Source organism: Lepidochelys kempii, chromosome 2 (assembly GCF_965140265.1).
Source record: "Lepidochelys kempii isolate rLepKem1 chromosome 2, rLepKem1.hap2, whole genome shotgun sequence".
NCBI lineage: Eukaryota > Metazoa > Chordata > Testudines > Cheloniidae > Lepidochelys > Lepidochelys kempii.
The window spans coordinates 36,280,622-36,304,678 of NC_133257.1; the positions used below are offsets into that span (position 1 = coordinate 36,280,622).

A 24,057-nucleotide genomic window follows, 5' to 3' on the forward strand; every position below is an offset into this window, starting at 1 on the left:
TTTCAAAATGTTATACTTCCTCCTGTAGTGGCTGGTCCAAAGAGGATAACAGCCTACTCTAACTGCTAGCCATTGCAATTACTCCTTTATTCAAGTAGTAGAGGCTTAAGCTGTATTGCTGAAAGGCTAGGGTTCACTTTCTCTTGATGACCCTGAAGGAAGTATTACAACTGCACAGTACTTAATTTGTTTTTTTAAACAAACCAACAAACCAAACAACACTAGGAAATTACATACAGAATCTAATTTAGTAGAATGTTATTAAATTTGCAAAATCAAGCTCTCAAAAGTTATGAAATGCCAGAAGTAAGGTTGCCCATGCAACCTAAGTTCCATCTCTTATTCATCATGGTTCAGTCTTTAATTACATGATCACATACTATTTTGTCCACAGGATCCTTGCCTCATTCAGTTCACAGGATGGACAGTGCTCAGGCAACTGTTCAGTATTTCTTGTTTATTCTCATCATTAAGTTGTGTCCCCACACCGAATGTAGTACTCATCATCCAAACTCTGCACTGAATATGGAATTATTAATTTCCTTAAGGGGTTTTCTATGGTACTCATCAGTGAAGTATCTGAGTGCCTCACAAATGTTAATTTATATTCACAACTCTCCTTTGAGATACAGAACTATTATCATCACTATTTCACAGATGAGTACAAAGAGCATAAGAACAAAATTTGCATGTGTTGACCAATTATGGTGCATAATTTTTCAAATACTTAGCATTTTACAGTTTTACATGAATAATAAATGAATCTTCACAACACTCCTGCCTGAGAGGTAGCTGGGTAACTATTGCAGATGGGGAAACGAGATAGAGCGGCACAGTGAACTGCTTAAAGCTACACAGTGAGTCACTATCAGAGTCAGGATTAGACGTAGGGGTCTCCTGACTCCCAGCTCTGGCCAGAGGTTTCACAGCTGCCAATTACTTTAGCTGCAATTGTGAGTGCTCAGCACTTGTGAAAATCAGGCCCTTCTCATGTTGGGTTCCCAGAACACGGGGAACACACAGCAAAAATCTGGTTCCAGTAACTCACCTAGAAAGTGTGTGGCAGAGGCAGGGAGAGAATCAAGTTCTCCTAAGTAGCATTCACCTGCTTTAACCACAAAATCATCCTTTCTCTGCCCTATTCTTTACACTCCTCTGACACCTTCTACAGTAAATAGGACACATTGCTACACATTTTTGCCTCACTCACCACATAGCCCTAATTCATTTAGTGAGCTCAGTGCATTCTGTGCACTGAATAATGCTGGGTCCTTTGGAAAAGGTAGTATGTGATCATGTAAATAAAGACTGTATCATAATGCATACACACAATGGGGCAGAATGAAGGTTGCATAACCTCAATTCTGTCTTTTCCTAAGTTTTGAGAGCTTAATTTTGCAACCTGCATAAAAGTATTTAAATGTAGCTTTATTATCAGCAATATACTGCACAGCTGGAGTGATAGATATAGTTAAAACTGGCTAAGAATTTCTACCCTAGATCATTTCCATTCATACTTTTCTGAAAAATAAAATTTTCCAGACCTTGTCTCTGACTTTGATGAATGTTGAGATATGGAGGTGCTAAGTTATTTACTCATGCATTATGGGTGGTATATCCACATCTGAGTATGTGAAAATAGTATTGTTAATTAAGAAGATACCATACAATTACAATATATGCCCATGTACTGTACCTGACTTTGCTCCTGCAAAAATTAATATATTTACCTTGGCATAAATAAGTAATTGAGGAAAACTACAATCATGCATGTTTCACAGAATCATAGGACTGGTAGGGACCTCAAGAGGTCTTCTAGTCCAGTCCTCTGCACTCAAGACAGAACTAAGTATTATCTAAGGTGTTTATCTAACCGGCTTTTAAAATCATCCAATGATTCCACAACCTTTCTCGGAAATTTATTCCAGTGCTTAACTACCCTGCAGTTAGGAATTTTTTTCCTATTATCCAACCTAAACATCCCTTGCTGCATTTCAAGCCCATTGCTTAAATGGGCATGTTTGTAGGATTATGACCTCTCTGGGCATATACACTGCAGCAGGCATTGTGGCTCTATTGTACACTTATTTAAAATATTTTCAAAAAATATGAGATGCTGTTTTTTGGTTGCACATTCCTAAATGTTTTATTCATTCATTCCTTACACAGACATTATTAACATATTTAAACATTCCCTGGTTTGAACTGTATGCTCAATTAGATATGTTCATATTCGTATTAAAATAAGTTAGCATTATATGTTGCATTACATATAGTGGACCCAACGTGTTATTAAAGAAACAGAAGAGAACATCTTAAATAAATCCAGGTCTCTCTGCTCCCCCCTTTGACAAGTATAATTTGGGCTTCCCTCTTTCTACTCCGAATGATTGAGTCCTTGGTTCTCCTGCTACCCTCTCTCCCAACTAATGAACTATGGGTTCTTCTATTTCTCCTCACTGGTCCATTAATTCTGTGCACTTCCCTCCTCCCCACATTTCTTTGCAGGCTCCTCTATTGCAGTCAGTGTTGCTGACACTTCCAAACTTGATCACAAGTCTCACAATATTTGTTTTGGGTTTTTTTTAAGCCCCAACCGCAGTGGTCACCTTATTACATAAAAACATCCAGTTTTAGCCATCATAGCTGCAAAGAAAAACTTGAAAATGTGAACTTTGAACTAGTTCAAAAAACTAGAATGCAACATCTTTTATCTTTAAAGTATCATGATTTTTATTCAGTGTTGTGATTTCAGAGCCTGACTCATGATTTTTGAATCCTCAGAGTTGACAATACTGCTGCTTATACTGGGCTCTCACTTTCCTAGGTCTTCCTCTCCACCTAACTCCTTCTCCGTCCTCACTAAGGAGAGTCACAAGGACTCCAGTCACTCCTTCCCTGCTCCTTTTATAGGATAAGTGGCCATTCAGCTGTTATACATCCTGTAAAAGAACTCTGCTTCCTGTCCTCCATTCCCCTCCTGAAAAATGGGGTGAGTGGTGGGCTGCTCAGTAGTTATCCTCCCTCATCACCTACTACTAAAAACAGCAGCAATGATATGAAGGATGAAATCTCCAGAAGAAATAAGAAGTACACATCCTTGAGACAAGCACTGAACAACATAGATATTAATCACTACCCAAACAGCTCTCCAATGTTTAGTCATTACATCCTTATATTCTTATCACACCCTTTTTGGTATGGGAGAACAGTGCTTGAACTCTAACAATTTTTCGTCTAAAATCAATCACAGAATCACAGAATATCAGGGTTGGAAGGGACCTCAGGAGATCATCTAGTCCAAACCCCTGCTCAAAGCAGGACCAATCCCCATTTTTTGCCACAGATCAACTTAACAGCCCCTCAAGGATTAAACTCACAACCGTGGGTTTATCATCATGGTGCATTTGATTAAGCTAAGATCAGGATCTCAGAGCATCAAATGCAACCCAATGAAAATCTTCAATTTTGAAACTACCTCTTCCCCAAGAAAAAAAAAAAGAATGCTAAAATATTTGAGTTTCTGTAACTTCTGGAACAGTTTTTGAATGTAGTGATAAACCAAACCTCACCAGTAGGCAATGTGAGTTGACAGGGATCTTAAAAGCTAACATGGAAAGAAAATGGATATGGGGAATAAACAGTGAGTTGGAAAAACTATAATAGGTAGTTTGAAATGAGTAAGATAAGGTATTTTTTTTATGTGTATGGCACCATTTCATTTACTTTAACACTTCATATTTTTTGTGCAGTATATAGTTTATATGCACTGGTAAAAATAATTATCTATACACAAATGATAAACATCTAAAATTAATTTTTTACAATCATAAAGTGTTTAAGTTTAAGAGGGGAAAGTATGTGAGATGGGGTATGATAAAATGTACAGGACAAGCAAGATGATAAAATCCACAGGACAAGTAAAATGAAAAAATAACAGAGAGATAAGCACTATAAGAGACAGACCTGAGTTTCTTCTCCTTGATGATTCCGCTTCTTCTGTGATCACATCATATAATGGACAGACATAGACAAAGGAGATGGGCGTGAGTGGATGTACTCAGAAGGTAAAAACCAACACTGAGGGAAAGGGCTGAAAATTGTTTTAGAGAGAGGCTTGTAGTACAGAGTTAGAAAAGGGGGTAAAATAACACAACAGACACCAAAAGGAAAAAGAAAGCCAAGAAAGAGCTGATTAAACTACTGTTGGAGAAAAAGAACCAGAAAGACAGAGTTAGTGTAAGAGATAAGGAAATAACAAATGTTACAGTTGACCGCAATGCCAGTCCTGGCAGTGAAGCTGAGGAAAGACTTGGTTAGTAAAAGGTAGGCTAATTAGCAGTTACCACTTTGTTCATGACATGGATTATTCAGCTTCTTGAAACAATATCTACTTAAAACCAAGTAACTTTTTTTTTCTTTAAATGAACCTTAAAGATAACAAACCCTGATTTCATTCTTAAATTGCCAACATCCGGAACTGTATTATTAAAGTATTTTAATTATTTCTTTTCCTTTCTTATTTATGCTGAACCAAAGTTCCACATATCCAAAATTACAGATTAATAACTGGAAAAGGACAAAAAAGTCCAATATTTTCCAGAATCCACATAACACATTCCGCAAATGATCTGTGTTATTATAACATTGTGCTACTGCAATATTCTCCAGCCCAAACTGTAGAACAAGACCAGACAATAAAAAACAGAATATATAATTATTTTCTCTTGCATTCAAATGAGTAGATAACATTCTAGTCCCCTCACTTGTAAACCAATTATATATGACTTACAGTACAGGATATTTATACAAGTCAAGTGCATGAAGCAACCGTGTCCTATACCTTACATTAAAATGTAGCATTCAAAACCATGCACTGCCATTTAAGACATGAGTATATTTTGGGGAGAGTTTCACTCAGTGTACTATATGTCTATATCCAGATACAGGGTGGAGGGAAGTCATCTTCAAAGGAAGTGGAAATTACACAAATGTTGGTGACCTGCCAACATCAGCAACATAAATATATTCTTGTCTTCCAAAACATAAGCAGAGCCAAGTTATGGCCTAGCTTTAACTTGCAATCCATACTGATCCTGAGACTTCCCTCATATATTCAACCCCCAATCAGAATTCATTTGCAGGCACTATATAAAGAATCCAGAAAAGTTTGGGCAGTTGTTTTGCAATCAGTGTTGTGATTCCAAAAAAAATTATATAAATTAGAACACATCTGCATAAGTCAATACATTGAAAATGATGCTAAAGACAAAACTTAATGTTATCTGTTACCAATTTAATGTTGTCTATTCTAAGAATGACATTTCTAACTTTATTCCATGTTAAACTACAGCTGGCATACTGTAACCTATTGCATACTGACAAATGCCAAGATTCTGCAAATCTTCTGTAATAAATCAACTTGTAAAAGACACATCTGATATTTATTTGTGCTAATTGAATAGGAATTTGTTTACAATATGGGTGCTAATCAATGAGCATATATGAAAGCAGTAAAAAGTTAAACAAAAAAATAAAAAAAAGACCAGAGCAGCTGAAAGCTTTGATAAGGACTGTTATGTACCTACACTCTGAAAAGGTAAAATGTTAGGATGAGTACATATCCTTCTAGATAGGCAAGACATATATGTCATAAAGCAAGATATGAACAAGTGAATACGAAAGCTCAGCTTTTCCTAGGTACTGTATATCCTGTATTGGCAATATGTGAACATAATTGCCACAACCATATTAAAAAGTCCAACTTTGTTAAGTTCTTTGAACATGTTTTATGTTGTATTCACATATCCCTGAAACCCACACTATTACTTCAACTAAAAGTATTATTAGAAAGTGTTAAAATGAACATGGAAAAATATAATCTCTCTCTTTCTCTCAACCTCCTTATATTTTTCATTGGTTATTTTTAATATCCAGCCATTTGCTTATCTTAGAAAAAGACACTTGCAGTTGGCCAAATCTCTCTTTAAGAGGTCGTGAAGGGGAGTTTGGCCTGAGAAAGGAATAAAGCCCCAGTTTTGTGATGGGATCTACCCATGAGGAGTTCCAGCAAACAGGACTCTGTGTGGGTGAAAGAGTCCATGACGGAAGCTCCTTTGCAGGATCAGGTATATGATTTAGGCCCAAATGATCAATATCTAGCTTCAATAATATAAGTAACATGTCACAATATTTACTACCAATTTGCTACCTCGTGCAACACTTGTCATGAAAATTCGAGTGTATTTTATTTAAATTTTAACAATCCAACAATGTCATTATCAATTAAATGAAACAATTTTTAACAGTACAAATGCACTGTTATTCTTCTGCTTCTGTTACCAGACAGAATGTATTAGAAGCCCAATATTAACATGAGCCAGGCAGGAAAATATGAAAAAGTTACTTGTTCACTTGATAGGTTTCAGAGTAGCAGCCGTGTTAGTCTGTATTCGCAAAAAGAAAACGAGTACTAGTGGCACCTTAGAGACTAACCAACTTATTTGAGCATGAGCTTTCATGAGCTACAGCTCACTTCATCGAATGTAGCTCACGAAAGCTTATGCCCAAATAAATTGGTTAGTCTCTAAGGTGCCACTAGTACGCCTTTTCTTTTTGTTTACTTGAGGACATCTGTCAGCTTGTGTCTCAAGAACTCAGAAAATTTTGCCATTGGTAATATTTTACTTTTTGATAATGACTGATTCATAAAAGTTCTGTAGCAGCTAAATTAATAGTGCTATTAGGACTTCCTTCTACTGATGGTTAACTGAAGGGGGTTGGTGTGTTGCCATGTCATAACTTTTAGTGAGTAATTCATGAATATTTATACATATATATATTTATATTCCTTTTGACTAAGAAGCTAAGCCATGCATCCCCAAAAGTAGAGTTTTAAAACTCTCTCTCTCTATTTCTTTTAATCTAATGAATTAAATCTTTGTTGATACAATTTATTAGCATCTGAGAGCAAAATTATGGGGTGAAAGGCTGTTAAATTTGCATGGTAGTAATAGGTAGTCGGCTCATTTACGTAGTCATTGCTTTGGTAAGGAACTAGCATTTATTTGGATCTATTGTTCATTCTGATGTGGAACAATGCTAAGTATAAATGCCTATTGCACAGAAATTAGGAAATGTGAGTGTCTTCTACTGCATACATTTATAAAGAAAAGTAATGCCAATTATTGTACCATACACTTGAGTAAAACAGAAGTTAATTGATTATTCTTTTATCTTGTTCTGACACAAAATTCTGTAATGTTTTTCATGACAAATAAAATGTGAATTACTACAGAAACGTGTTTAATTAAAGGTATCAATCTCAGTGCACAAACAACTCTACCTGAAACTTTGCATATTACTGAGGTCAAACTTTGCTTTAACCTGCCACAAGGCAGGATAATTACACTAATCAGATATGCCCATATTAAACACTAATGGTAGTACAGGGCATAGAAGTAAAGGGCAAACATCTTCCTCTCCTGGCAGATTTTGATTCCAATATTCTTTGCTCCTCACATACACAGAACTTCCATTATATCTTGACGCTCAGCAGCCTCTGTGGATCCTAGCTCTGCAGTGCTTCATTGCTGTCCTCAAAATATAATTAATTGTGTGTAGAAGCACAGTGTCCTGTTCAAAACCCTACAACATGGAGAAAATTCTAGGACAGGGATGATCCAGGATTTTGTATGTCTCATAAATACATTTGACTAGCACACACATAACTGGATGAGGAGAATAGAGGCAAGTGGCACCTCACCTCCAGGACTCAAGAAAGGCAGCTGGTCCCTGAGGCCAGGTGAACGGTGAAAGGGTGGGGATAGTGTAGGTGATCTGGGAGTAGATAAGAGCAGGGAGATAATTATTAGAGGAGGAGTTTGGAGAACAGCAGTCAATTATAATGAAGTGCAAATAAAAATCAGGTTTCAGTATAATCTCCCTGTCAAACAGAGAGAAAACCAAATAATAATGATTTTAGCCCTCCTTATAGGTATACTAAATCTCAGACTCAGACTTCCAGTTCTTTCCCCAAGTATATAAGATCCCTACTACTAAAGGCTAGTTCTTTAAAGTTCAGAATCATCCACCGACAATCATTACAGCAGACTGGACAGTGACTGAGATTTTTTGCACAAAACAATAGTCAAAGGACTGTGATGTAAAAATCCCCACAGAGATCAAAGAATTGGAATACTGTATTTTGTAGTTTGATCTTTCAGAGTAAATATATGACTAGATAAAAAGAGAATAGGAATATGGAGAACCTACAGACACTCCTTTACATAGATAAGGGCAATAGATAGAAAGGAGGTTGGGAAACACATAAAAGAACAACCTTTAGATAATTTGGGTAGCATTGTCTCTGTATTGCATGAAAAATATCCAGTGTGCGTCAAACTTACTGCTTTACAAATCTCAAGAGATATAACTGATCACAGAATATAAGAAATACAAATGAGAAATGCAGATAGATTGCAGTTATGATTTTGTTCCTTTAAACCAAATTCAGATTATATGTTTATATAAAAAAAACAGAAAGAATTTTCAAACAGTCTTTTGCCATTACACACTGAAGGGCTTTTTGAAATCCAGTTAATAAAAAGTATATCATTAATCTATGCTGAGAAGATGGTAGATAACTCCCATCAACAGGTCATCTAATTTATTAAAACTCTAATTCTGCCTCAGAAAATAAATTTTTCAGGGTATGTTACCACATTGATATATAATCTACTTGCAGTATAGGGTATAGTGGCTATTTTAAATTGAAGTAATTGCTGTCAGAAAGTTGATCTTTCTAGTCTAATCCTACTCCCAAAGATGTCAGTGGTTTCAATTTGGGATAGAATCAGGCCTTCCATAGGCCTATGATAAGAGAGTTCACAAGAATTCTGTCCAAAGTAGCAGTCAGAAATGGAATTAGGAATAACTACACGCAAAAAGTAGTATGAAAAAGAATGCTACATCAGACAGTTGGTCTGCCATGCATACAGAGTCCAACAAGCCATATGTGTGGTATGCTGTAAAGTTCCTTCCTGACCTCTGTACAAATTCCGATTCAACTCAGAAGCCCAAGATTTCATTATAACTGCCACCTATGCAATAGCACTACAGCAGCAATCAGCATACAGACCCCTGATTTAAAAGGAGACACAGAGATGGCAGGACTTTTTCCTATGAGAAGTCCTTATACTCCCTGTTAAGTCTACTAGAGCCTGAATTTGTTTCCATTTATAGAGGCCATAAAAAGTAAACCTTTTCATATGGACTTTTGACAAGGATGTGTATTAAGGGCTGCAGGTGGTTAGATATAGGAGAGGGTCTTATATTGATTTTACTCAACTGTTATTCTAGTCTGAATGATTTGGGCTGGGCAGTTCATTTGCATTTCATATTTGATTTTTGTTGCTGCTCATTTGAAGTACTATAACTTAGAGCTGTGGGTTATTAAGAAATCTAAATAAACATAAAAATCAATAAATTAATGGAGTAATTGTTTTAAGTTTGTTGCCCTGGAGCAGCAAGGAATCACTGAGTGTTTTCTGATAATGGGCAAACAATTGATTTTTTAGTTCATTGGCAATTCTGAAACATTGAAAAAATAAGTGCTGGTGAAAATAACAAGGAAATTTCATGTTGAACTGAACATTTTGCTTGACACAAAACACTTAATTTCTAAGCATTTTTAAAGGATTGATTCACAAACTGACCAGAGTAGTGGGTGGCATTTCTCCTGCCCTTATGAGCTTTAGCCCTCCCCAGGGATGGGGGGAGACCCAGGTTCAATTCCCCCAGTCTGCTTAATGTGGAAAAGGATTTGAACAGGGATCTCCCATCTTGCAGAAAAGTACTCTACATACTGAGCTAGTCTGATGTGGGTTCCTCTCAATCTCTCTTGTGGAAGCTGTTCCACTATTTATAAATAAACAAATAGCCATTGGAACAGGGACATGAAGTCAGGTCTCTCACCTCCCAGGTCAGCTGCCTTAACCAGCAGGCTATAGAGTCATTCTCAGACCCTTTCTTTCTCTGGCCCCCAGTGACTAATTATTTATACAAAGTGGAACAGTTCAACGGGAAAGATTAAGAGAGACCCATATCAGAATATCCCATATCCCAGTGGCTAGGGCACTTTCCTGTAATATGGCAGACCCATAGTCAAAATCCTTCTCCACATCAGACAGACAGGGGGAACTGAACCTGACTCCCACATTCTTGGTGGATGCCCTAATCAATGGGCTGACACTAATCAGGGGGCTGCTGCCACCACCTCCTCTGGCTGTTTTGTGAATGGTGCCTCAGTCCTGAAATATATATAGGCCAAAACTATTCAGCATGTCAAATTTGGGAATAGGTTTGGTGTCTGGAAAAATGCATTTTTGGTGAATTTACTATTGGCCAAAAAAAGTCGCCAGCTGTAATTCTGAGTACTTTAGTCGAACCAGCTCTTACCCTTCCCATGTTAAATAATCCTAGTTTTTGAAATCGCTCCAAACATGTAAATCCTGCTATAAATTTTAACAACCTTCACTTTCTTTCATGACCTTTTCAATCTTTGCTGTACCTTCATAGCCTCCTCTATCCATAACTTCTTCTCTCTTTCCCCTGTCATGACCCAATGGGCATGGTGTTAGCAATGAACTCTTTTCCCCTTACAATTTCTGTTTCCTACCTCTTCTCTTTCCCACCCATTTCCTTTGAGTCCCAATCCACTGTGTTTTCCTTTATCCTCTCTAAGTGGACATTATCTGCTCCCCACCTTCCTTCCTGTCAAGCTTTAATGGCTGGTGCTCTTTCTTCTTATTACTCTAAGCTGCTATCTTAGTACTAGGTAATTTCAGTTTCAGTATCAGTTACCCTTTTGATTCTCCTGCCTCTTCACTTTCTTTCACTAACCTCCACGTTTAATCACCAATTTTGGATGTGATTTTCCCCCCTAAACACTGTTCTCTCTTTGTTTAAATTTCTTCTGATCACCATTTGCTCTTTCTCAATATTGCTCACTTCCAATCACATCCACCATTTGTATTCTTTGGTCTAGCAAACTTTCTGACTTTTCTGCTGCTCTGTCCTTGTCCCACTCACTGCTACTGATGCCACTGTTTCTACTTTCAAACTCTATGCTCTTCACTCCCCTCTCACAGCAATCTTCCAATTGTTTTAATCCCTAACCTTGACTTTTTCCCATCATTCATTACCTCCACATGTTTCTGAGCTCTCTGCGCCTTTGTACAAAGTCCTGTAACTACACTGACTTCCTCCTCTCTTCTCTCAATTTCAGTTTCCTCTATTCTAAACAAATTGATGTAATCCCTCTGATGGACTTCCATGACAGGTATTTCCACTTAGAGTTGTATTCTTACATGGATTCTCTGTGCAGTCTGTTGGGAAATATGTATATCCCCCTCTGGATCAGAGCCTGCTCCCCACACGTGGCTCTGGTACTCCACAGAGGGCTTTCTGTGAGAGCCCAAGAAGGGGAGATGGTGCCACAGAGGCACAGATCTTCTCCTTCTATATGCGAAGAACTTCCACATGGCTGGATCATGGGGATGACTAAGGACATCAGAATTTAGTCAAATAAAAATAATAAACTTTCTTAATTCAAATAATTAAAATTTGGACACTATATTTCAGATAGTTGATAAAATGTTAGGATGAAACCATTGTATTATTTTCTATCTTGTTTTCGCAAATCCAAGCATCCTATTTTCTATTTTAACTGTTGCTACACAATGGACAGATAAACGGAGGTCTCATTTTAAAATCCTTCTGCATGATATTTTCTATACACAATTGGGAAAAACATCCAAACCAGAAGAAACATTTTAAACACAATCACTAAATGTACTGAGGTATCCATGGCTCCTAAGATTTCTGTCCCTCATGATCCTCTAAGTTCAGACATTCAACATATACGAATTTAGACTATTTTTGTGAATGTTCATTATCTTTCTCTTACTCTAGCTAACTTCACTCTAACATTGTGCTACCTCTTCTAAATCATTAAAAATACATTGAACAATATTGCTCCCCAAAAATGACAATTGGGACTCTCAAATTTTAACTTCTTTGTACTCTGAAAGGCAGAAATCCACGTCAATTACTCTCTTTGTCTTCAATTGTTAATTGCTTTTTAATAAATGCTAAGACTTTCCCTCTCACCCGGGGGTTATTCATGGTCCTTAATTGTGGCTTGTAAACTATGAGTGAGTGTGGCAAGGTCTGCATTTTTGATTAAATAATGCTATTTCCTTGACAGAGAAAGATGAAGGAAACCAGTCCTGGTTATTGCTGTACTTTACCATATAATAGCAGGTAGAGATACAAGAGAACCCTGATTGCCCACCTTACTAATAAAAACAGGGAGAAACCCAAATATCAGCTTTGTCATCTCATCTGGATACTTTCTGAATCACTTTTATCATATCTGGATTGAGCTTTAACGAGCTAGACCTCATTAAATCCCCATTTTTTTCTGGACACTGTGAAATCTGAAAGACTGCACAATCCATATAATCGTTTCTGTGTCACATGTTACTCATGTCTCTGACATATTACTGGCTTGGTAATCTAAACACTTCAATCTCTCCTCCAGTTGCTTCTCATACACATTGAACAAAAAAGATGAAATGATGTGGACCTGCAGTATCAGCCCAAGAGAGCTGTTGGGATCGGATGTTATCCTTTGGTCTCTTTCACAGAGTACATACCCTCATCACCCTTGCACAACTCTTCATCTATCCTTGCTAGAAAGTACAATACTATCAACTATACATCATGAGATATAGTATTAAAGGCAACTGACAGATCTAAAGTAAACAACTGGCCACTTAGTTTTTGTCCATTGTCAAGAGATTATTGACAGATGATCATCGATAGATCAGTGCTGTGTCTGTATCATTATTAGTTCTAAAACCAGGGGATCTAGGAAATCTGAGAACCAAGAGCTTCTTCAGCACAACTTCACCAATTACCTTCTCGAAGAATGGAACAGTAGAGACAGGGTGATACTGGCAAGATTACCAGCATCAAGATAAATCAATCCTGGCATCTTGCCCTATCTTATTTCCATCAACATAGGGTATACCTATTCTCTGCCCACATACAATTACCTTTTACCTCACACTCTTGAGAGTAATAAATCAGGCAAAAGTTACTAATTCTCAATGCAGAGGACTATGCCCAGTGTTTAACATTGCTCCCGAACGTGATCTCCACGCATTGTTACAGTAGAGAGCAAGAGACTGAGGCTCTGTCCCTTTCCTTGCACTGCATAAGAAAATAGAAGATTCAAGGCCTCAGAATGTGATTCCTGACACTGAAACTCTAACCCACCTGCCTTCATGCTTCATCCATCATAGCTCAGAGGGAAGCAGTGTTTACAGCAGAAGCCACTATACCAACAGTTAAGGACAAAAGGTGAATACTGTATTGCATCAGGTTGTTGACACAGTGGTGCACTGACTGTGGAACATTCTCTCACAGAACCATGAAACCATTTAAAATAAGGCACCACACTAGCCTTGAGTTGTTATGGTTCTTAAGGATATATTGCTTACCTATATCAATATTTCTGCCATTCTACACTTAATTTCTTTCAAAACCCATAGATAAATACTATCTACTCTTTGTGATTTACTGAACAATAGCCACCAAATTACCCCATAACTTAGAGATTTCAATTTATGTTAAAAAAAACGCCATTGATTTACCATTAGGAATACCTTAGGTATACGAATTTCCCCGTCTTCTTCTATGGTAGACACTGATCATTTAATTCCTTTAATTTCTCCACATCTTTATTATCATCTTCACTTGTCCCCAAATACCCTTGCTAAACTCTAAAGCATTTCTAGTCAAACATGCATCTGGGTTCTAATGCTTTTGTAGGCTTTCTAACATTATATTTCTTGTGATTCTGAGCTATTTCTTTTTTATTTTCATCTCTTTACCTTTTTACTTCCAATTTGCCCTCACCTGACCGAATTCATGAGTCACTATATATATATATATATATATATATATATATATATATATATATATATATATATATATATATATATATATATATATATATATATATAAAATTCAACTGGGATTTATAGTTTTAAAAAGATGCTTTATAAACTACAACAATACCATGTTCCATGTGACCACATAGGTTATATTGTCAACTGCATCCTGCACAAATTGGTCTAGATTCATTATGCCAGAGCTGGCTATGGCAGAGGGTCCTTAGCACTGGAATGTCCATCAGGAGGGGGCTGCAGCAGTGCAAGGTGCCCACAATCTTCCCAGTGCCAACAGTCCTGCAGATAGTCCAATGCAGCCTCAAAAGCGGATGGCCTGGCCAGGGACCATGCTGAATTAGTGGCTCCCTGTCGCAGCCTGTGCAGCCTCGGTTCCTAAAGTGTTCTTGGTAAAAATTAAAGCCACTCCTACCTAGAGGCTGAATCCCATCTTGGAAAGTTTCAGGAAATCTGTGTCCCTTCTGCAGTACAGGGGATTTTGGCAAGATTACCCCACTCTATGTATATATGGCGGGGTTGGTGATTCTCTAATGGCATACAGCCTCTACAGGGGCTTCTACACCACCTCACCTCTCAGCTGTAGTGCACAGAGGGTGGGCCGAAAAAGGGAGATAGTTACAGTGCTCCTATGCTGCCCCTGTGCCAGTACTGGGCTGTAGCTGTGGTCCATTGTAGCCATTAGCAGTAATGTAAATTAGAACAGACTTTAGGCTATTTTACCTTGTACAATATTTTGTATAATAATTAATTTAAATCAGGTTTTAAAGATTCTGTAATATCATGGTGATATGTGTAGAATCAGATCCTAAATAGATTAGATAGAATAGGTAAGATAAAATAGATAGCCACTCCTTGGGAAATAATACATAGGGGATGTTATCCAGATTAATTTAGTGAGTATTGTTTAATCTCTTCATACAAAACAATATTATTCAGGTTAATTCTATTAGCCCATTATATAAAAATCTACGAAAAATAATGCAAGTGTTTAAGTTTAGGTCATTACAAAATTAGGCCCTTTTCATCAATGATACTTTCAGAATCTGCTACTTACATCTTGGCTATAAAAAAGACCTGGCTGAGATCAGGTAAAGAGTTTGTGTTACTTAATGCTTATGGTTAACTAGTTGGTTATGTTCCAACTAGTTATATTTTCTTTCATTATCCTAGAAATAAGGCCACTTCAGTTGTACAGCACAGTTTGCTCTACATCATTTCCATCTCCATTACTGTATTTGGTAAAGTTTGTTTAGATTTCTGCCTGATTTTCTGCCAAAATCTCTATTTCTCAAATGTTATGTGCTATACAAGGTGCAGATCATCCTTATTGTTATTTATTTCAATTACCTGAAATAGTTATCTATTTTTTCAAATATTTTATATACACATGCAGATATATTCTGTGAACAACATGCAGATGTTATCATTTTAAAATTTAATTCAAAATATTTCTACTTAAAACACATTACAGATCATTCTTGTCCTGGTTATTTCTGTAGGTTTTATCTTATTTTCTGATTACTTTTTGCTACTATATCAAATCTTTTATTTTAAAAAAGTTTCTAGCATTTATTTATTTGTGCAGAAAACAATCGGACTGTGAACTAAGTGTAAACTGATGCAGTGCAGTGTTATTGAGTCTACAAAAAGATAACTTGAAAAAATATCTTTCAGAGAACTGTGAACTGTCTCATTCATCAGAATAAATTGTTGATTCTGATATCTAGTTTTTGGCAATGTAGTAATTTTTCAGTGCTGATCAAAAAAAACATTCTGCTCATGTGCTTATCCAAAATTTCTGGATGCAGAAATGGGTGTTGAATGGGAGATCAGGGAAAGTTATTACTGTTAACTATTAAGATGGGGAATTAACAATTCAAGGCTCCCCAAAAATTCAAGTGAAGTCTTCTCTGACCCACAAGGGAAAGGAGAGAAAAAGTATCTCTTCCCAAGTACAAAAAGCCTCAATCATTTCCTGGATTCAAAAACCCAAACTGCATCCCACCATTCTTAATGTATGTCCCTTAATGAAACTACTCTATATACAGCTGCAAAATCCTCCTGCTTCCCCCTGACATATACTACAATGCAATTATGTGTAATCAATAAAAATTCTGTGTCATACTGAAATGAAAATTGGAGGCAATTAAAAACTGGAAAACATTTCATAATTCTGTAATTGTACTGATTTTCATATCAACCAAATTATACAAGGAATAACATACTGACTGAATTATTAATTTTTATATTTAACTAAATCTCCCTGGTTTTCAATTTACTGGGAGTTGACCTATGATCAAAAGGTTGTATGAGCAAGGAATATGTATGGCTAACTGGCTTCCCCTTCAGCAAACTCCCTGAATACAAATTCTCTTACATCATTTGCTTCTCACTCAACATCTCCCCTGCATATCTCAAATTTGTTGCATTCCTCCTCAAGAAATCAGAAGACTGGGACCCTCTCTCAACTAATTTTTTATCATCAAAATCTCAGAGTCAATCCCAGTCATTAGCCAATAGCAACACAGTTACTTGCAATACTATTTAATTCAACCAAACAGCAGATTATCGTAGTCCTCCAGCTTGGTCATGTGACCACCCAAGTTGGAGGACTGAAACAATCTGCTGAGAGCTTGGTTGAGTAAGTGTCTAATGTAACTGCTTTGTTATTCATAGGGGGAATCCCCCCAGTGATTGGCTAAACTAGCTTTAGAGCATTGTTGCAACAACAGAACAGTGCAGAGCTGCTCAAATGTAGCCCAGAATCTGCTATTGATTTGTCTTAATGTCTAACTTCTGATGCTATTAATTAAAATTTGATTCCGCAAGTACAGAGAGTTTTGAGATACAGTATGTTCAAAAGATGGTATGTGATGTCATATATTGAATTATATTAATAAGGTAACCCACTATTTTCTCATATAGCATCTTTTTTAACATACTGTATCTCAAAATGCTCTCTTGATTGCAGAAGTAAATGGTTAAGCATCCATTTCATTTATTAATTTAAAACCTTTACCAGAAGATATATAAAGTGTACATCATGTTCAGAATATTTAGCAGGCTCATACATTTAAAATTATAAAAAAAAATTAGGATTATTTTCCTAAAAATGTGTATGTTTTTACCCAGCTAATTTATTTTAGAATGTATATTTTATATTTGGGAACAGTACTCAGTTAGAAAATGCATAGGACTCACTTTGATGGGTCTTAGTAAATCCTTACAATGACAAATCCTCCACTGATAAGTAAGGACTAAATAAAAATGGAGTAAAACTCTCCCAACTGGCTCTTAGCAGTCACCCAACAGACAGCAACAACTCTGTTGCACAAAGGCCAATCCTACAAACCTTTACTTGCATGAGTAGTGATGTGACTGACACCTGCCACATGTTGTTTGTTCTCTCATGCTCTCCCCAAGGGAGAATTGTGTTCTATGTAGTGTCTTGTTTGGGTAGGGTGTTTTAGTTTAGAAATGTGCCAGTGAGGTTTGCAATAGTCATTAGTTCCTGAGGTAGTTCATTCTACAGTCTTAGATTAACTCCTGAGAAAGTTCTGTCTTCTGCACAGAGGAGCTTTATTCATATTGCAGGTTAGGGTACACAGACTTAAGTACATTCTAAACCTTAAGTATGTGAGTAGACCCATTGAGCTCAATGCTATGCACATCTCTGTAGGATAGGGGCTACATTTCCAAACCCAGATTTAAGAGTTCCTATCTTGGATACATGCAAAGAGTGGCACTGGAAAGACAGGGATGGTTGAGCCTTTTTATGCTTTAAGCGACATCTGACATAGCAGGAAGGATTCTGTTTCAGATCTTGGGAGGTGGGTGTCCCACCTCCTTATATGCAGTGTATACCTTGGTTGAGATTAACCAAGATAAGGATTAGCAGAACTCAGACTTGGATTCCTGAGACTCACACACATATATAAATCAAAATAGAATTGAAACTGAAAAGCAAGGTAATGCTAATATTATGCCAAATTATTTCTTTTTCTAATGCATGTGCAGTCTAACACAATTGCTTACACAAGTGGATCTACTTTTGCTAATCTAAAACAGAACTGTGTACAACACTAAACTAAATGGTCTCTACATACTAAAAATTTCACACCAAAGTGAAAAAATAAGGTACATCAAGCACACACTCATTATAAAAGCATGAAATGTAATGCAATGCTTCTATAGTCTCATGCTTTCATGTGGTTTTCCAAACCCTGACAAACCTGGCTCAGAATGGTGTTTCTTTTTCGGCAATGGTTTGTCATCAGTTATTGTACCATTCACCTTTTTCTGCTGGTCCTCCCATGTAACTTCTAGCATAAACCAAAAGAAATCAGAGCTTGTCAGAAACATTATGTAACTTCCATTATAAGACACCTAACATCATTTGGAACAGCTTAATCTAAACAGGTAAACTGTAACTGGCAGGCCAAAACTTGAGTTCTTTCATTACTTTTCTTTATCAAATGTCTTAAAATACAGAATAGGACATACAATGTATATTAATATCCATACAATCTACCAAATATTTTGGTTGCTCTCTCTGCTATACTTAACATTTTGAATAGGAAAAAAGTGTATATTATAGTGCAGTGGTTCTCAACCAGGGGCTAGGGGGCCGCAATCAGGAGTCAGGGGGTGCGCTAAGCAGGGATGGTATTAGACTTAATGGAGCCCAGGGCAGAAAGCCAAAGCCTTACTGTATGGGACTGAAGCCTAGGGCCCCCTGTGTTGTGGGGCCATGACAAATTGCCTTACTTGTTACCCCCTAACACTGAGCCTGGCTTTTATACGCAGAAAAACAGCTGTTGTGGCACATGTGGGCTGTGGAGTTTTTATAGCATGTTGGGCGGGCCTCAGAAAGAAAAAGGTTGTGAACCCCTGATATAGTGCACAGTGATCAGTTTTTAAAGATTAGTGTGTTTATAATCTACAGAGTTTTAGGATATTTTTATATTTCTGCAAGTTAAAAAGACCTTTACCAACAATATTTTGGTTAAAAAAGGCTTTGCAAATTTATAATTCAAACAAACAAAGAAAAAATGAAACCATCAACTATGTATGTTTCTTTTCAAATCAACAGCCTATTTTTAACAAATACATTATCTGAGTTACCTGCAGTTTCTATTAAAATATTTATGCCAACTATAGTTGAGGTTGCCATTTTAAAAAATCATAAATATTCAGTGTTTTAACTTACAGTTTATGATAAAGTTTTGGGTTTGGTTTTCTTTCATTTGGTATATTAAGGGTAATATATCACTCAATTAGCACTCTCATAATGTGTAAATTGCCTCCAGACTACTATACCGTGTAAATGAGCATATTTGATCTCAACACCAAGATAAGTTGTCAACAGAAGCTTATGTACCCTCCGCCATCCAGGACACCATTTTCTTGATTCAGAAGGATTCTGAAATTTCTTTCTTTGGCTGTTATAATATTCTGGGCCTAAAGATTTACTTTCCATCTTTTGCTAGGGTTAAACTAGCCTCAGCAATCTCCTTTTTAGGTTTTAAAGCTTTTTTAACCTAATCTCTTACTAAAGGGGAATTTAGACTCATAGACTTTAAGGCCAGAAGGGACCATCCTGATCATCTAGTCTCATTTCCTGCACATCACAGACCACAGAACCTCACCCACCCACTCCTGTAATAGACCCATAATTTCTGGCTGAGTTACTGAAGCCCACAAATCTTGTTTTAAGTCTCAAGTTACAGAGAATTCACTCTAGTTTAAACCAGCAAGTGACTCATGCTGCAGAGTAACATGAAAAAAAGCAGGGTCTCTGCCAATCCGACCAGGGGGAAATTTCCTTCCCAACTCCAAATATGGCAATCAGTTAGACCCTGAGCACATTGGCAAGATCCACCACCTAGACGCCTGGGAAGGAATTAACTGCAGTAACTCAGAGCCCTGCCTATCAAGTGTCCCATCACCAGCCATTGGGGATATTTGCTACTAGCAGTCGCAGATAGGCCACAAACTATTGTAAGCAATCTCACCACACCATCCCCTCCATAAAGCTCAGTCTTGAAACCAGTTAGTTTTCTGCCTTCACTACTTCCCTTGGAAGGCTGTTGCAGAACTTCACTCCTCTGATGGTTAGAAATCTTTGTCTAATTTCAAGCCTAAACTTGTTGATGGCCAGTTTATATCCATTTGTTTTTGTGTCAGCACTGGCGCTCCTTCTTCCCTGGTATTTATCCCCCTGTTGTATTTACCGAGAGCAATCATTTGTTTGCCTCAGCCTTCGTTTGGTTAGGTTAAACAAGTAAAGTTCCTTGAGTCTTCTCTCATAAAGCATGTTTTTCAGTCCTTTGTTTATCCTAGAAACCCTTCTCTGCACCTGTTCCAGTTTGAATTCATATTTCTTAAACATGGGAGATCAGAATTGCACACAGTATTCCAGATGAGTGCTCACCAATGCTTTGTATAATGGTAACAAGACTTCCTCACCTCTACTGGAAAATTCATTACCTGATGCATCCTAAGACTGTGTTATCCTTTTTCATGGCTGCATCACATTGGTGGCTCAGTCATCCTGTGATTGACCAATACACCAAGGTGTTTCTTCTACTCTGCCACTTCCAACTGCTACACCCCCATCTTACAGCAAAATTTCTTGTTAGTCCCTAAGTGCATGAACTTGCACTTTACACTATTAAATATCATCCCATTTCTATTATTCCAGTTTTCAAGGCCATCCAGATTTTCTTGTATGTTATTCTAGTCCTCCTCAGTATTTAGGTCAATACCTCCCAACTTTGTGTCATCTGCAAATTTTATTAGCACAATCCCACTTTTTGTGCCAAGAGCATTGATGCAAAAGTTACATAAGATTAGTCCCAAAACTGATCCCTGAGGAACTCCACTAGTAACTTCCCTCCAACCTGACCATTCAGTTCACCATTCAGTATGACCTATTGTAATCTCCCCTCTAACCAGTCCCTTACCCACCTTTCAATTTAATATTAATACTGTAGGGAGCCAGGGTGGCTTCCCTCCGAACCAAAGGGTAAAGAGCCACACTCTCAGCCTGAGTGGGCGGGGCCAGACCAAGCTTACGCCAATCCCCGGAAGGGGAGGGGTGGGACAGGAAGTACAAAGGGTGGGGCCCTTTGCCTGGTGAAGAGAGCACCAGGGAGGAAGACAGACACAGGCTGCTCCCTCGCCATCCTGCTGCCGCCCCAGGGGAGGCCTGGGGCCAGGAGGAACCTGACTGGGAGGAAGGCCTGTGGCGATCAGGACTGCCCGCTGCTGAGTACCCGGAGGGGCCCGGCTGTAGTCCAGGCCACCGTGAGTCTGACACAGAGGGGGAGCTGGAGCTGCCAGCAGCAGAATACCCGGACGAGCTGGAGGGACTGGAGAGACCCGCTTGAGAGACTGGGTAGGAAGTAGCCCAGGGGCAGAACTGCACCATGGGGTGGGTTTGGTCAGCGGGCGCGGATGGCCCCCTGCTGACCAAGTGGCGGGACCTTCACCTCCCGCCACTGTCAGGGCCCTGGGCTGGAACGCAGTGGAGTTGGGTGGGCCTGCGTTCCCCTACCCCGGCCAACCTGCCTTTGGGTGTGCGCTACCAACCCACCACCGGCGCTCCCCTGCCTGAAGGGCGCGCTGCCGACTCGTGCTGACGCTCCCCTGCCAGCACACCTTTCCCGCTAATTCCCCAGCACCCGAAAGGTGTGACTAAGGCCCGCCAGTGGGACCATAGCTCTCCATCGCCCCCTAGGGGCTCGGAGGACCTACTGAAACCTGTCACAAATACTCATCTTCTCCAATTTAACTAATGATTTCCCTTAGAGAACTGTATCAAATGCCTTACTGGAATCCATGTAGATTAGATCTATTTAATTTCCTTTGTCTAACAAATCAGTTATCTTTGCAAAGAAAGAGATTAGGTTGCTCTGGCACAATTTACCTTTTGTAAAATCATGTTTATTTTATTTCAATTACTGTTTATATCTATAGCATTAACTACTTTCTGTTTCAAAATTTGTTCCAAGGCCTTGCATACAATTGAGGTCAAACTAATGGACTTCTTATTTCCTGGATCTCTTTTTCCCCCTTTCTTAAACAGGTTCCCCCAAGTTTACAGATTCATTAAAAATCCTTGCTATTGGGCTTGCAATTTCATGTGCTAGTTTCTTTAATATCGGCCTAAACAGTTGGATAGTACTATGCCCCTGATAAATCTTTGTCTTAATTTTGGACTATTTGGGCATTTGCTTTGCTGACCCAGCAAACCATTTGGACTACTCAAAAATGGGCATGTTTACAGGATCACACCCACAATCACCAGTGGGGAAAAATCATGAGAGTAGTGAAGCACATTTCCCACTGTGTAATCACAAAGTCAATTTGCCATAAATGGATATTATTCCACACTCTTCCATTGTTATTATAAAGGAGGATGAATACACCTTTGTGTCAAAATGTAGAAAAGCACCTGTATACATCCTTCAAGCCTTCTGAGCTGATGCTACTCCATTTCACTTTTCAATATCAGAAAAGCAACCCGAGCCCATTATGACGACTATATTACTAAACAGATTCTGTAACTCTATGGTGATATAATATCTAGATTTAACTTCTGAAAATTCTGGAAGTATTAATTTAATGAAATGATCTTCCCCAGTTCTATCTATTTCTGTCCTATAAACAAATAGTGACTGAATCTCACAAGTTAGAGTACATGCACATCATCTGTAGTGCCACTGAACTATCAATGCAATGCTGATAAAAACTAATACCTCTGATATCTATCCTGATCATTGGACACATCAAGGAATGAAGGATAAAGTGTCATGTAATCTGACATTATCAAAAAGAGTGGTCACTATGGAAGTCACATTACAACACATATTTTTATGTGATACACATAACACTGAGGATGTCGGGAAGGCCAAGACTATAACAGGGTTCAAAAAAAGAACTAGATAAGTTCATTGAGTAACCTATTAGCCAGGATGGGCAGAGATGCAAAAGCATGCTCTGAAGTGTCCCTAGCGTCTGTTTGCCAGAAGCTGGGAATGGGCGACAGGGGACGGATCACTTGATGATTACCTGTTCTGTTCATTCCCTCTGGGGCACCTGGCATGGGCCACTGTCAGAAGACAGGATCCTGGGCTAGATGGACCCTTGGTCTGACCCAGTATGGCCATTCTTATGTTCTTAATTTATGCTATTTTGGTGTAGAAAAAAATCAGTATAGACAGCAACTTACAAATTGACATTAAGGCCATATCTAGACTAGCAAAACTGGTTGCTTTCTAAAATGTATTAGCCAACACGCTTTAACTAACACGATTTTAAACAGTCCTTTGTACCTCCTATGAACAGGACAAGTCATGTTTAAATATGTGTTAGCCTGTCAAGGTCAACATCAGGGAGGGAGCCTACTTTCTGAGTGTAGAAGATGATGCAAAATGTATAATGCCACGTTCCATAACGACTGGCATTTCAATTTTAAAGCTATTGCATTGCATTTATGATCAACTGTTTCAAAGCCAAGTAAGTCTGAAATGATTCTCTAAGATCAGATAAGCAGAGATTCTCAGAGGCATTAAGAATAGATTTTTTTTCAACAGTGCTGAGCATTTACAGCAGCACTAGTTGGACCCATTGCCCTCATTAGAAGCTGTAGGCATGGAACACCTATGAAAATCAGGTTATTTATCAAAGTGCCTAACTTTATGCACCTTAGTCTGAAAATATCAGAAGCCTCCAGTTATCAGAAGCCTCCAGTCCCTATGGACTTGGATAGCACATTTCACTTCTCACAGGGGACCACTAAAATCCCAGACTACTGTGTTTATGAAGTGCAATAATGTTAGATATTTAACCAGACAAAATAAAAAAAGAAGAAAGTACCACATAGAATCATAGAATAGAATCATAGAATATCAGGGTTGGAAGGGACCTCAGGAGGTCATCTAGTCCAACCCCCTGCTCAAAGCAGGACCAATCCCCAACTAAATCATCCCAGCCAGGGCTTTGTCAAGCCTGA

The 24,057-nt window shown here is 38.1% G+C and overlaps 1 protein-coding gene across 49 annotated transcripts in view; it reads right to left on the reverse strand.

Moving 5' to 3' along the window:
- Positions 1–24,057, reverse strand: part of RIMS2 (regulating synaptic membrane exocytosis 2) — a 748,357-nt gene that overhangs the window by 139,956 nt on the left and 584,344 nt on the right. For 26 of the 49 annotated variants that reach the window (XM_073330341.1, XM_073330373.1, XM_073330345.1 and 23 more), the window contains 2 exons: positions 18,272–18,361; positions 3,967–3,996 (listed from right to left, as the gene is read on the reverse strand). The exons of 7 other annotated variants lie outside the window; for them this stretch is intronic. In XM_073330341.1, the coding sequence (XP_073186442.1) occupies positions 3,967–3,996; positions 18,272–18,361 (120 nt within the window). Of the gene's footprint in view, positions 1–3,966; positions 4,000–18,271; positions 18,362–24,057 lie in introns of all 49 variants that reach the window. 16 more of the 49 variants (XM_073330368.1, XM_073330361.1, XM_073330362.1 and 13 more) reach the window with 3 other exon arrangements.